Consider the following 15,701-nt stretch of genomic DNA (forward strand, 5'->3'; position numbering starts at 1 on the left):
AAGGTATGAGCAGAGAACTAGGTGGCGTTCTTACATAGCTGGGCTACAGAGGCCTGGTTCCGAAAAGTCCAGGAAACTTCAACCGGTCTGATGGAATGGACACGTAAAAGCGCAGGAGGAGATTTGTCAGAGAGTGTAGAGTGGACAGGATAAATAAGGAATCTGTCTTCCTGCTTGAAGCCAGGTGCTTTGGGAGGTAGAATCTAATGGCTATGGCTCATACTACATACAGAAATTGAAGAGAGAATTTGTTTTGATGCTTTGGAGCAGGGCATAAGGATGGTTGAACCATGTCCTCACTGAGGTGGAAAACTGACAATATCTTAGGAAAAAAGGATGGTCTTGAGTGCAAGATTACCTAGATATTATAAAGGATGAGGAATGGCTGCCTAGAGAAGAGAGCTGCCAAGTTCAGGGACACATCTGACAGACATTATGGCAACCAGAGATCAATGACATGACAGGTTTACTGGCCCCTTCTTGACAGTTTACTGCAGGGGGGCCGGAGAAGAACACATGGGGACAGTTGGGATGATCAGTGTGGGTAATTGTAGGAACCAATCTCCCTGTATACATTTCAAGGAAGCAAGGGACAGACGTGGGAATGAGAGGATGAGAAGTGGAGAGTTCACACCAGTGCAGTGCTTTCCCGTGCATTTCATTTCCAGAAAAATAAAAAATAAAATTCAACATGCAGCCTTTTTTCCTGCAAAGAACTGTATTGGAATGCGGTAAAAAGTAGAGGTCGACCGATATGGGTTTTTCTCTGGCCGATGCCGATATTTAGAAATCATGGCGGCCGATAGCCGATATATGATGCCGATTTTTTAGGGCCGATATGTTAGGCTGGTTTTATTTATTTATTTATTTTTAATCCCCCTTGATCTAACACACCTTTCCCACTGGGGCTTTTTAAGGCGCTTTTGGGCTAAAAATAGCGCCTGTAAAGTGCCTGTAAAATGGCTCCCCTGCAGTCTGTGTGAAAGACAGAGTGCTTTCACACTGAGGCGATGCGCTGGCAGGATCTTAAAAAAAAAGTCCTGCAAGCAGCACGTTTGGAGTGGTGTATACCGCTCCTCCACCACTCCTGCCCATTGATATGAATGGGCACCACTGCCGAAGCGCATGCAATGCGATTTGGCAGCGGTGCTTCATGGGCGCATTTAACCTCTTCCTTGGCCGCTAGCTGGGTTATATGTGCCCCACTAGCAGCCAAATAGCACCGCTAAAATGATGGTAAAGAGCCGCTAAAACTTGCGTTTTACCATCAACGCCTGCCCGCACCAGTGTGAAAGCGGCCTTCATAAGTGATACAGAAAATTTCTTACACTTAAACATTTATTAAACAAAACAAACCTCCAATCAGTTTACTTGTATGTATGATTTAGATAAAAAAAAAAAAAAAATAGATAGATAGAGATATATATATATATATATATATATATATATATATATATATATATATATATATATATATATATATATATATATATATATATATATATATATATATATATATACATACATATGTATATATATTAAATAAAAACAGGTAGTCAAAACTTTTGGACAAAAAAAAAAAATGGGCTAACTTTACTGTTTTTATTTTATTTTTATTTTTTAAATGGTGTATTTTTTTCCCAAAAAAATGCATTTGAAAGACCTCTGTGCAAATGCCGTGTGACATAAAATATTGCAACAGCCGCTATTTTATTCCCTAGGATCTCTGCTAAAAAAATATATATCATTTTTGGGGGGTCTAAGTGATTTTCTGGCAGAAAATACAGGATTTTTACTTGTAAGCAACAAGTGTCAGAAAAGATTTAGTCTTTAAATGGTTAAACTGAGAACTTCTACACACAGAGATGACTTCATTCATTCAAGTGTAAACATTGTATCATTTAGTTCTTTTCTTGGCAGTCTGCCCAGAGAGGAGGAAAGGGTTGCTATGATGACTCAGCAACTTAGACTGACTTCTATACAGAAGCCATTTCAAAGTCCCGCTGTAGTTCTAAATCGGCTTTTTATCAGCACAAATCGGCCGATGCCGATTATTTAAAAAACGGCAAATATCGGCCGATATATCGGCCGGCCGATATATCGGTCGACCTCTAGTAAAAAGCATAAAAACATCTATCAAAAATGCACTAGACCCAGTACAGTGCAAAAAAAAAAAAAATTATATTATACACACACACACACATTTTATTATATATATATATATATATATATATATATATATATAATGTATGAAGAAAAAAAAAAGAAAAGGAAAAAAAAAAATCATGTGGAATGCATCTGGAAATGCAATAAGCTAGTTAACCGATTTCTCAGCAAGGAAGAAATTGTTCATCACCTTAGGACACTAGCAAACAACTAAGGTAGGGTTATAGGCAAGGCACCCAAGCAGCATGTCCTTGAAGTTTTTGCCAGTGTCCAATCACCTGAAGGTAGAGGCCTACAATAGAAACCATGGTCTATGAATACTTTGCCTGTGTCCTGTACTGTATGATAAAATAAACTGCTTTAGAAACTTTTTGTATAGAAGCACAATGATTTTGTTAAACTGATCTTCAGCCTTACTGGTAGGTAGCCTGTGTCATTTGTGTTAAGGGATATTCTCTCTGTTCAACACTGCAGTGAAGCCTGGGCATACAGCCGATTGGAGGAAAGAAACAAACATTCTCATTGGCGAAGGAAGGAAGGAAGGAATGTTACTAATTTATAGCAACCTCCCCCAACACACACTTCTATCTCCCGAGAGCTTGTCAAAAGTTATCAGAGGAACTGAGCAAGAGACAGCTATGGGACACAGTGCTTTGGAAAGATATAACAAAACACTGCAGATATATGTGCCAAGCTCAAATTTCATGAATTGGGGTTACATCCACTTTAAAAGCAGTTCTCCCCCCTGCTTGAAAACATTTTTAAAGCCAGGAGCTACAAATACAGCGTGCCTTTAAAAAGTATTTATACCCCTTGAAATGTTCCACATCGTCATGTTACAACATAAAACATAAATGTGTTTTATTGTAATTTTATGTGATAGACCAACACAAAGTGGTACATAATTGTGAAGTGGAAAAAAAAATGATAAATGGTTTTCAATTTTTTTTTTTTTTTTTACAAATAATCATCAGAAAAGTGTGGCGTTCATTAGTATTCAGTCCCCTTTACTTTGATACCCCTAACTAAAATCTAGTGGAACCATTTGCCTTCAGAAGTCACCTAATTAGTAAATAGAGTCCGCTTGTGTGTAATTTATTCTCAGTATAAAAGCAGCTGTTCTGTGGAGCCCTCAGGAGGTTTATTAGAGAGCCTTAAACCCCATACACACTATCAGATTATCTGCTGAGTTTTTCCTTCAGATTTACCAAAACCATATAATATGAGGACAAACCTTAGGAGTTTCAATGTGTATGCAATCAGGCAGGCCCTTCTACTACATGGTTTTGGTAAATCTGAAGGAAAAACTCAGCAGATAATCTGATAGTGTGTACGGGGCTTTAGTGAACAAGCAGCATCAAGAAGGCCAAGGAACACACCAGAAAAGTCAGGGAGAACGTCGTGGGGAAGTTTAAAGCAGGGTCAGGTTCTAAAAAATATCTCAAGCTTTGAACATCTCACAGAGCAGTGTTCAAGTCATCATCCGAAAATGGAAAGAATATGACACAACTGCAGACCTACCATGACATGGCCATCCACCTAAACGGACAGGCTGGACAAGGAGAGCATTAATCAGAGAACCAGCCAAGAGGCCCATGGTAACTCTGGAGGAGCTGCAGAAATCCACAGGTCAAGTGGGGAATCTGTCCACAGGACAACTATTAGTCGTGCACTCCACAAATCTGGCCTTATGGAAGAGTGACAAGAAGAGAGCCCTAACAAGGCCCATTTGCAGTTTGTGAGAAGCCATGCAGGGGACACAGCAAACGTGTAAGAAGGTGCTCTGGTCAGATGAGACCAAACAAACTTATTGGCCTAAAATCAAAACACTATGTGCGGCAGAAAACTAACACAGCACAAACATGGTGGTGGCAGAATCATGTTGTGGGGATGCTTTTCTTCAGCAGGGCCAAGGAAGCTGGTCAGAATTGATGGGAAGATGGATGGAGCAAAATTACAGGGCAATATTAGATGAAAACCTGTTAGAGTCTGCAAAAGACTTGAGACTGGGGCGGGGGTTCACCTTCCAGCAGGATGACCCTAAACATACAGCCAGAGCTACAATGGAATGGTTTAGCTCAAAGCACATTCATGTGTTAGAATGACACAGTCAAAGTCTAGGCCTAAATCCAATTGAGAATATGTGGCAAGACTTGAAAATTGCTATTCAGGGAGGCTATCCATCTAATTTGACAACAGGGATTGAGCGATTTCGCAAAGAAGAATGCCCATAAATGTCACTCTCTAGATGTGCAAAGCTGGTAGGGACATCCCCAAAAAGACTTGCAGCTGTAATTGCAGAGAAAGGGGGTTCTACAAAGTATTGATTCAGGGGAGCTAAATACAAATGCACACCACACTTTTCAGAAAGTTATTTGCAAACAAACAATTTTGAAAACCATTTATCATTTTCCTTCCATTTCACAATTATGTGCCACTTTGTGTTGGTCTATCACATAAAATCCCAATAAAATACATTTAAGTTTTTGGTTTTACCATGACAAAAATGTAGAAAATTTCAAGGGGTGTGAATACTTTTTCAAGGCACTGTACTAAAGCTGCAGTTTTAATAAAAGTACACTCACCTGTCCAGGGCCGTCTTCACCCGAATCGGTTCTTCGCCGGTCTTCGATTGCCTGACGCCGGCAGTTTTACTGTGGGCAGCCGGCTGCGATTCCTTGTGGTGTCAAAGTCGACTGTCCACTGAACATGTGAGCACCGCGCTGTGCTTTGTCAATGGTCCCTCAGCCTCCTGGGACCTGTGACGTGTCCCTGAAGGTTGAAGGCAGGGGAGAGGCGGATGGGGAAGGGGGGGGGGGGGTGTCATAGAAAATCCGGTGGATCTGCAGAAATGCGACTGGAAGTGGGGAGCAGGTACCTGTCAAAATCTGGTACCCACTTTGCAACCCCCCCCCCCCCCAAAATAAATAACAAGGAGGCATCAAGCAGAACTTCCCCTTTATGGAGAAGTTCTGCTTTAAACAAGGCAGCAAAAACAGCTCTGCAAAGACTGTTAGCTATTAAGCAGTTCAGAAAAAAAATCATTAACACCATGCACACTGCACTGCATAAAGTTAAAAACATAGTCCCTGCCTAAGCCCATCTATACACAGGTGGTGCATAGCAAATCTTTTCTTATCAGTACCCCCATAACCCCCATAACTCAGCATTTGATCTGTGCGTCATCATGCTATCATTCAGGCAATGAGTCTGTTGCTCTGCATCTCTGAAGTGGCAGGTAACAGTGTAAAAGCTAGTTCCAGGGTGTCATCCATGTCACCAACTGTGCTGGTACATAAATGGACTGGAATTTGGCAGGTTCAGCATGGAACAGCCAAGTTTTGATCCACGTATTGGCAGGCCGATTGTAAAGAAACCTATTGTTTGACTTCTGTACAATCAGCCTGCTGAAAAATACCTTTTTTCGGACCAGCTACCGAAATAAACAGAGAATCTGACTTCCAAAAGGGAGCAGTGGCAGACAGATATACCCTTGGAGCCCGGACCACATCCAGGGAATAGAGGGCCACCTCCTTAGGGTGTGTCGGTTTTGGACACAGATGGTAACAATGTCTTCATTGAGGTGAAAAGCCGAAACCATCTTCGGCAGAAAAGGTGGTTTCAGACGCAACACCACCTTATTCTTGTGGATAACTAGATAGGGCGACTTGCAAGACAAGGCCGCCAGTTCCGAAACCCTCCTGGCAGATGTAATGGCCACTAGAAAGACCGAGAGCATTAACGGAATTTCCCTGCTGTTCTCAAACGGTAGTTTCTGAAGCGCCGATACTTTTGTGGGATCTGAACCTGGTGCTAAGGGTAGACGCACCGGAGGGACTTCATGTCAGACCCCTTGTACAAAAGGTACTCACTAAAGAGTGAGACGCCGTGGTCGTTGGAAAAAGACAGCCAAGGCTGATATATCTGTCCCTTGATGGTGCTTAAGGCCAACTTCTGGTCTACTCAACGTTGTAAGAACAGGACCCTGGACACCGAGTAGGTGCGTGGACGCCACCCCTCACACATGGAGATAAAGCCTTCCATGTACGATGGTATATCTTCCGAGAAGATTTTCGTGCCTGCAGCATAGTGGAAATCACTGAGTCAGACAGACCTCGGTTCCTTAGCACCTAGCTTTCAACAGCCATGCTATTAAAACCAGCGACAGTAAAGCAGGATGGAGTATCGGACCTTGTGACAGGAGGTCTTCTCGCATCGGTAACCGCCAAGGAACATCTGCCACCAGGCGTACCAGGTCGACGTACCAAGGATGCCAAGGCCAATCTGGGGCAATCAGTATCACTGGAATCCCCTCAGCCTCCACTCTGCGGAGCAGACGTGGTAACAGTTTTAGCAGAAGAAAGGCGTAAATCGGTACTGCTCCCATGGAGCCAGCACGTCTGACATGTTCACCCAGGGATCTCTTGTCCTGAACACGAACAAGACTTGTACGCCACCAGAACTGAACTCTTCTTTGAGTATCTGCAAATGCTAAACGCTCTGGGGTGCATTATGATTTTATTAACAATGTTTTGTGGGCTCTTTTTGTATTTATTAAACATTAGTAAATTTTATTCATTTTCTTTTTGCTTTCTTTATAAAAAGTACCGGTATAGTCCAAATACTATTTGTTGGTTTGGGTTGGTTATAGGAGGTTAGCGTGAACGGCTACCCCAACACCCCCATTCCAAACCTTTTGAACTGTACAGTTCTGGTTTTTTTCACATGTATTACATGTTCTACCTTGTCCTCTCCTGAAGGTGGCGTAATAACCTACGGTCAAGATTAAAGCAGGGTTCCACCCTAAAGTGGAACTTCCGCTGATCGGAACCCTCCCCCCCCTCCGATGTCACAATTGGCAACTTTCAGGGGGGAGGGGGGTGGAGATACCTGTCAAAGACAGGTATTTACACCCACTTCCGGGCATAGACTCCCGTGGGAGTCTATGCCTCTTCCTGTCCTGCCGCGCTGTCTGCTGGGACACACACGGGTCCCAGAGACAGCGCGGACAATTCCTATTGCGCTGCACGACTCGCGCATGCGCAGTAGGGAACCGGGAAGTGAAGCCGATTCGCTTCACTTCCTGATTCCCTCACCTAGAATGGTGGCGGCAGCAGCCGAGAGCCGAGCGATCGATCGGCCTCGGCATCGCTGGAACCCGGGACAGGTGAGTGTCCATTTATTAAAAGTCAGCAGCTGTAGTATTTATAGCTGCTGGCTTTTCATATTTTTTTTGTAGGTGGAATCCCTCTTTAAGGGTGTCCATCAATGAACGAAAGAGAAAATGTTTTTTGCCTCCATGCATTCCTTGCATTAACCACTTGCCGACCATGCTATAGCCAAAAGATGACTACAGTGTAATCGTCCATTTCAGGGAGGATGTTTATTGAACCTGTCCCCTTTGCACTGGGCTCGCTCTGTGATCCTTGTGTCTGTCAGACAAAGTAAAGAGCCAATCACAGTGGCCCTTTACCATGTGATCAGCTGCGTCCAATCACAGCTCACCACATGTAAACAAATGAATCTGCATTTCTTTGCCTGAGCACCGTCACTGTGTGAGAAAAGGCAAGAAAAAAAACAAAAAACAAAAACAAAAAAAAAAACAAAAAAAAAAAAAAAACACTTTCGCTTTAAGCACTCGTGACGCCACATTTTCCATGTAATTTTTTTTTGGTTTTTTTTGGGGGGGTGGAGCGGGTATCTGGTTTTGACCGGTACCCAGCTCCCATTTCCTCTCCTGGCCCCCGAGCGGAAGTTCACTTCTCCCCCCCTCCCTGCGATCCTCTAGGACACATCACAGGTCCCAGAAGATTGCCTGGCCATTCAAGACAGCAAAGCGCGTGCTCGGCTGTGAAGCCACAAGCTGTCCCTGCTGGGTGCCACACTTACAATGCTGGCGCGTGGAGAGGAGGGGGAGAGGAGTGAGGCTTTGGGCGGCCGCATTGTTGGACTGTGGGACAGGTAAGTGTCTGTTTATTAAAAAAAGCATAGTTGCTGACTTTTAAAAATCGGTGTAACTTCTCTTTAAGGTAAAAAAAATCATTTTATGGCTCTCTGTCCTCTCCCTGTGTGAAGGGAAAGAGGGGAGAAGAGATGCAGTGCTGTTCAGGGTTTCCCCCTCTCTTCCTTTTCACAGAGCGGCTTGCTATGGGGGCACTCATAGAACAAAAAGGAGCCAAGAACGCCAAGGGTAAACCCCAGAAGAGGAGGCTCTGGGCCGCACTGTGCAATAACATTGAATAGCATAGGTGAGTATAACATGTTTATTATATTCAATTTAAAAAAATTACCTTTGGTAACACTTTAAACTTTGTTCATTGACAACCAAAGTGGGTGCAAGGAATTCTTCATTATCAAGCACAAATAATAAAAAGGTACCAAAAACTTTGGCCTGGCAACTTTGAAAGCATATGTTCCAGATCCAGAATAGGTTTTGCAAACATGAAGAATGTTTTATTTATATGTCCAGGTGCCAATGTTAAATATTAAGTTTATGTGCAACTATAGGAGCGTTGCACAGCAGCAGTGTCCTAAGCTCACTCACTATACTTATAAGGCTCAACAAGTATGCTGACATATACCTGTGCACAACGTGCTCTCATGGCCCTCTCCCCATGGTTACTGAATTGCGTAACCTATGCAAACAACCACCATATTTACCAGGACACAATGTTATGATGTTGTAAAGACTGTAAGGTCAAGATATGAGCAGGATTAACACTAACTATGCAAAGCAACCTATTTGATATTACGATAAATTGTGCACACACCCTATATAACTGCATGCTCCATATAGACGTACATCATATGACCACTAAAAAGCATTAAAATGTATGCCTGCCAAAGTGTGTGTAATTTTCTGCGGGGTTGCACCGATACTGGTTTTTATCGGCAAGTACGAATACCGATACTTTTGGTGATTTGAGCCCATTAATTTTGTATGGGCTCAAACTGCACTACAAAAAGGTATCGGTTTCAGGTATCAGAGCATTTGCACAAATACTTGGTATCGGCACTAATATCAGTAACTATAATTTTCTGCCATATCTTTACTGTAAACTAAGCTGTGTGTGCGCAAGCTCTATGGTATATGCATGTTCTGTACTGGGTATTCTCTGTACTGTAAATGGGCCCACCCGCTTTACTTTCCTGAAATGCATCTTTTTGGGGAATAGAACAATGTCACAAGCCTTTAAGTAAAAAAAACTAAATAAAAAATACAAGCGTGAATGAATAAAAAATGATAGAAGTGTGTTTTTAATCAAACAAAAAGGAACAAGCACATGAGTGGAGCCATTAAATAGAGCTACACTTACCCAACCTAACCTGAAGAAAATAATTGAAAAAGCCACGTGAGTGGCCAGGATTGCACATTATTAATTTTAGTGGCTTTGCAGTATTTGTGATACTTTGCATCAGAAGAATAAGAAACGTTGAGATAAAAAGGCACACAGAGCACAAAAAAAAAAAAAAAGCTCATACCTGATAGAGTTCTTCTAAATTGTACTTTATGGAAGTGCTGCTCACTATGGCGTTTACTGCTTCTTGGAGCTTCTGCCAGGTATCCTGAGTGTAATTATCAGGTAGCTTCGGTTTATCTGTAACAGACAGCACTACAATTACTGAAATATCTAAAGCATCAATGCAAGTGTATAAAACTATGCTTAATTACACGTATACCAACAGAAAGTTACACCACACAAGACCTTAAAGTGATTGTACACACACACACACACACACACACACAGATGTAAACATCCCTTGTAATAGAAAAAAAAAGCACGACAGGACCTCTTAAATATGAGATATGGGGTCAAAAAGACCTCGGATCTCATATTTACACTAAAATGCAATAAAAAAAAAATTATATAAGTTAAACGTCAATAAAAAAAAAAAAAAAAAAATATATATATATATATATATATATATATATATATATATATATATATATATATATATATATATATATATATATAATAAATATATAAAATAGAGAAAGAAGGAAAAACACTTCTGAAATATATGTACATTTCCCCATGCTGTGTCTTTTACTGTAGGCAATAACTCTTGTATGTGCAGGAAGACCTGTAAAGCCGCTGCATCTGTCAGCCTGTCACTGATTTTTAACAGCCTGGTGGCTACAGCTGTATGAACAGACCTTTCTGAAGAAGCCCAAAATTGGATTAAACGCATGAGTGGCGATCATATCAATACATGTTTGGACACCATTAGACTTTTTGACGGAAGCAAGAGAGTCACTTTAAGGCCTCATGTACACTGCTGCTGGTAAAATTGACTTTGTGAGGCAGTTGGATGCTTTTTTCAACTGCCACTGAACTCATCCAATGATGAACAGCGTTTCAGGACACCTTATCCCCATCCACCAAGTGCGACTACAAGAAGGAGCGTCTCGAACTGGATCTTTTTTTTTTTAACAGAATAAGCTGAAAAGTGTATCCACACATCACACCTTCTACATGAAATAAAAACAAGCCCGGTAGGTTTCTTGCCTTACAACTTTGCAAGGATGACTAGACCCCTAAACTGGTTTGTTTGAAAATCGCTAAAAACTCCTACACCAGTAATACCCTGAATCTACTCCAGGAGGTCTGCATTATAGACGATCATCCCCTCTATAAAAGGACACTAGCCACAAACCCAACTAGATAACCTCCTCTCCTGTTCATCTTCTTTCCTGCCATGAAGCTATGGAACAGCCTATCACAACTGAGGAAATCCAACTTGCCATCAAAACTCTGAAACTGCGCAAACGCCTAGGCTCACATAGCTTCTCAGTTGCATATTAAAAGAAATTCTCCCGCTTCTCACCCCCCTCCTAACAGAGGCTTTAAATTCTATCCTTAGTGGCTGTTCCTTTCACACGGAATCCCTTACTGCATCCATCTCAATGATTTCCAAATCTAACACAGATAACACTGCCTGGTCCAGTTATAGACTAATCTCCAGTCTCAATCTCGATATAAAAATACTAGCTAAAGTCCTCTACACCCACCTTAACCCTATTATAGGCACCCCAATACACAAAAGATCAAACCGGGTTTATTTCCTTCCACCAAGCAGGAGCCAATATTCGTAGAGCAACACTCCTAAGCTCACCTGGCCCAAACTCGTCACATTCAAACATGTTTTATCTGATTAGACATATGCTCTCCTGGCCATATCCCAACTCTGCACTGATGGGAGTTTGGTACACATTCTCTCCACTGGATTTCAGCCCTATACCAGAACCCCAAAGCCTATGTTACATATTCTGGTTTCCACTCCGATTTCTTGTCGGCCGAACAAGGTACCTGCCAGGGTTGCCCTCTTTCCCCTATCCTATTCGCTTTGGCGATTGAACCCTTGGCCCTTCTCATTTGCTCAAACCCATACATCCATGGATTGGAACTCGGTAGCTACCAATCACAAATTATGCTCATTTGAAGATGATGTTTTAATCTTCTTAACCTCCCCCTAATCTCTTAGACACCCTCTCCCAATTTGAATGTGTACCAGGTCTGCTGGTTAACCCACAAAAATCAACAGCTTTGAATATTTCCCCATCACCTGTAGCCAGTTTAATTGCACTCCTCCCATTTCCATGGGCCACCTCTTATGTCAAATTCACCAATAACCCCAATGACTTATATGCAACCAACTACCCTACCCAACAAACCTCTCCAAACTTCTGTCCAAATAGTCATCCCTGTCACTAGCATGGATGGGTAGCATAATCGTAATTACAATTTCTATCCTCCCTAAAATCCTCTCTGTCCTTAGGGTACTTCTCATACCAGTCCCAGCCTATTGCCTGAGGAATCTACAGCGTCAGGCCGCCCAGTTTATCTGGGGCAAACGCAAACCCCGGCTACCCAAACCAACTCTCTACATCCCCCGTTTAAGGGGTGGCCTTAGTGTAACAACATTTGTGAAGTACTACTATGCTATATATATATATATATTATATTGCGTGCCCCAGTTGAATCAAGTTATTGCGAAACATGTCGGGTACTTAGCCTGCTGGCGATATTTTCCACGCATCCAGACAACAGCTTCGTCGTGGTTTTTCTTTTTTGTACCCCTCTTCACTGTGGGCTTGTACATGCATGTATTTCTAATTTTATATATTTTTTAATAAACTTATTTTTTTACTGGATTTAATCTACTCCATGGAGGAGGCCTTTTTTCTTTTCCCCCTTTTTTTTTTTTGATACACCTACTACAATGTGAGTACTTCCTACGTTGGAGTTTATGCTGAGGACATCCTACATTGGACACCCCGTTTATACAGAGTACGGAAGATGACGTGGCGGAGTGGAGGTTCACACCATCCCTTTGAGAGGATTGCTGTTCATTACAGCTTGACACCTAACTGACTCACCACTAAGGTGTCCACACCTTCGGGTAAAAGTACCCATTATTTCTCTGTTTATCCAGTACGCTGTATTACCTGCATGAGGAGCTTTGGAAGGGTGTCGCTATGATGGTATCTTCAATGTTCCATTTTACATGAACTTGGGCACTCCTGTCAATTTGGATCACTCCTTACTGAAGAGGAACTAGTTGTTGCTTAAGGGGAAAATTATTTTCTTACGTGTCATAGGACTATTGTTTGTTTTGTGTTTTTCACATTATTTGTTTGATCTACGTGGTGCGGTTCACGTGGATCCCTTTACTATTCATCCCCATATATTGTGGGGATCTTTACACATTGTTCACGTGGATTTCTGTATTGTTTATCTATACATATTGCATTTGTGTTATTTTTATTATGCTTGGCTTATGCTATGCCACTGTGCAAAAATTGTTTCACCTTTTTCAGAAGTAGGTGATTTTTTTTCACTTTTAGCACCGCATTTTTTGTTTTAAGTACTACTATGCAGCTCAATTGGCACAACTACCCAAATACCATGCTACCAAAGAAATACCACTCTAGGTAGCAATCGAAATTGAATCAGTAAATTGTAATCCCCTCTACGCGGCTAACATTCCTTGGTTAGCACCATCACGACGACGTTCCATTACCAACCCCATAACCAAACATAGTTTGGCCATTTGGGACAGGCTCAAAACTTGATTTGGCCCCCAAAACCCCCTCCTCTCCTTTTTTTCCATAACCCTCCTTTTACCCAGCTTGGACATCTCCATCATTCTCAGCCTGGGCCCAGGCTGGCCTATTACATGCTTATTTCTACAAGACCAACTCGTTTATGCCCTTCCCGTCACTCTGCAAATCCCATCCACTCCCCCCCCCCCGAACTCTTCTGGTACTTACAAATTAAACACTTCTACTCGCCAGGTTCCCTCTTGACTCCACCACCTCACATTTCACTTCTTTTGAACAAGCTTGCAAGTCTGACCTGCACAGAAGAGGTCTTCTCTCCGGCCTATATGCCCAATGCCTGATATACCACATAACCTTACCTCCAGTTCCGTGAAGTGGGAAAGAAACCTCAATCTCACCCTTGAACCGACAGATTGGTCACATTTTTGGCAGGCTATTAAATCCGCTTCCCCCATTATTGTAGCCCTTGAAACCAACTACAAGGTGCTTACCAGGTGGTACCTAGTCCCCTCCAGGATCTCCAAAAATTTTCCCTCAATGCTCTGTACGCTGCTTTCGTGGCTGTCAAACTCCAGGTACTCACACACAGATCTGGTGGGACTGCCCCATTGTACAAGCCTTCTGGACCAAAGTGTTTCAAATCCTATCTACTCTTTTTGATACACTCAAACTCTGTTCTGCTGAACAACACAGACCCCTGACTGTGACCCACCGCCAATTCAAACTTTTACTCTTCATCACCACAACAGCTAAACAAACCATTGTGAAAGCATGGAAATCCCCCTCCTTAAGTATCCTAGCAACAAAACATAGAATTACCCAAGCAATGATCCATGCCAAGACTGAAGTGATCATCCTTGACTTGCTCCCTACAAAAAATTATGAAGACCCTGGGTCTCCCACTTTTTGCTTTCCAACTTCGATAATTCACTCTTCCTGTCTTAACCTATTAAGGCCCCCCCCATTTTTATACCTCCCCCTACCATTCATGCTATTGTCCTGTTTTTTTTTTTTGCTTCAATCTCTACAATCTCTCGTCTTCCTCTCTTCCTCCCCCTCTTCTATACCCGAGGCTGCTCTCCACCCACCTATCCTTGATGATCTATATGCAATTAGTGGACCTTGCCCTATGCCTCTGGGTGTCATGCTTGTGGCTGTCAGAGTCTTGCTATGCCTCATGGGACTTGTAGTTTTGCAACAGCTGGAGGTCCGCTAATTGCATATCCCTGACCTAGGGCATCACTTTCCCACCCCTAACTATTGGGGACAGGTTGGCAGACCATTAAATACAATCCACCTCAGGATTCCCCCTTAATTCCTCGGCGGATTCCTGAGGGAGATTTTCATACCCTAAACCCTACATCCACCACCCCCTTCCGATACTCCTAGATTATCCTACAAATCCTTCTACTGATGTAAGCTGTTGGTATTCCCTACATGATATCTACTTTGTTACTTACCTTCCCCTTATTTTGGGCCCTGCTCTATTAAACCTTTTACTGCTTAAACCTGCAGATCGAGGCATGGCCTCCTACTGTATTCGATACATTGCTCTTTATAAAAAAACATTTGTTGATGACATGTACTTTGAATCTCTTTGTTATGCTTTTTTTGTATATACCTGGCAAGTGTAATAAGACTTCTTGTTTTACTTTAATAAAATATTTGAACAAGAACAGTGTATCACAGTCAATTTCATGTACCAGAGGTTCTGCATCTCACCAAAACAATCAGGAAAGATCACAGGCGCTCAAACGAAACACAAATAGCAGCGCGGGATCCTCCTCAGTATAAAAAAAATATATAACAGTTTATTCAATAAAAATAAAAGCACACTTATATCTTAAATTCTTGACATTCAGCATAGGACCTGGGTAAGCACCGCAGGGCGGTCAGCATATATCAGTGTGGGAACTTGTGGATTGTGAGGCTCATCAGTGTGGACCGCCATGATGTGTATCGCTAGCTACCGGTTCACACAGCCTGAGTTTTGACAGCGGTCAAAAGACCCCACCGTTGTTCTACACAGAAATACCTGCCTTGTGGAAGGTGGTGGGCGGTGCTGGTAACCTGTTTCAGAGGATTCGTCCACATATCTGCTGAAATGTGTTAACGCCCCCCTTTCCAGCACCTGTCAAAACTCAGGCTGTGTGAGCCAGCGGCTAAAGATACACATCATGCTGCTCCACACTAACAAGCCCCACAATCCACAAGCTCCCACACTGATATATGCTATAGTTCCTATGCTGAATGTCAAGAATTTTACATGTACGTATGCTATCCTTTATATTGAATAAACTGTCATTGTTTTACCGATGAGGACCCCGCGCTGCTATTTATGTTTTGTACAGGGGTTATAACCTTCCCTTACGCTATCCATCATGGGAAAAAAATAAAAAAATAAAAAGGTTTTCCCTATAGTTCTAGTTTCATTTTTTTGCAAATAAATAGAACAAAAAAAAGATTATTC

The 15,701-nt window shown here is 42.2% G+C and overlaps 1 protein-coding gene across 3 annotated transcripts in view; it reads right to left on the reverse strand.

Annotated features, from left to right (window-relative positions):
- The window catches only part of CUL4A (cullin 4A), a 121,043-nt gene that overhangs the window by 95,250 nt on the left and 10,092 nt on the right, over positions 1-15,701 (reverse strand). For all 3 annotated transcript variants that reach the window (XM_077482852.1, XM_077482851.1, XM_077482850.1), the window contains exon 3: positions 9,649-9,764. In XM_077482852.1, the coding sequence (XP_077338978.1) occupies positions 9,649-9,764 (116 nt within the window). The remainder of the gene's footprint in view (positions 1-9,648; positions 9,765-15,701) is intronic.

The sequence above is a fragment of the Lithobates pipiens genome, unplaced genomic scaffold (assembly GCF_037356315.1).
Source record: "Lithobates pipiens isolate NorthernLeopardFrog02 unplaced genomic scaffold, aLitPip1_a1.2 Scaffold_16, whole genome shotgun sequence".
Classification (NCBI taxonomy): Eukaryota; Metazoa; Chordata; class Amphibia; order Anura; family Ranidae; genus Lithobates; species Lithobates pipiens.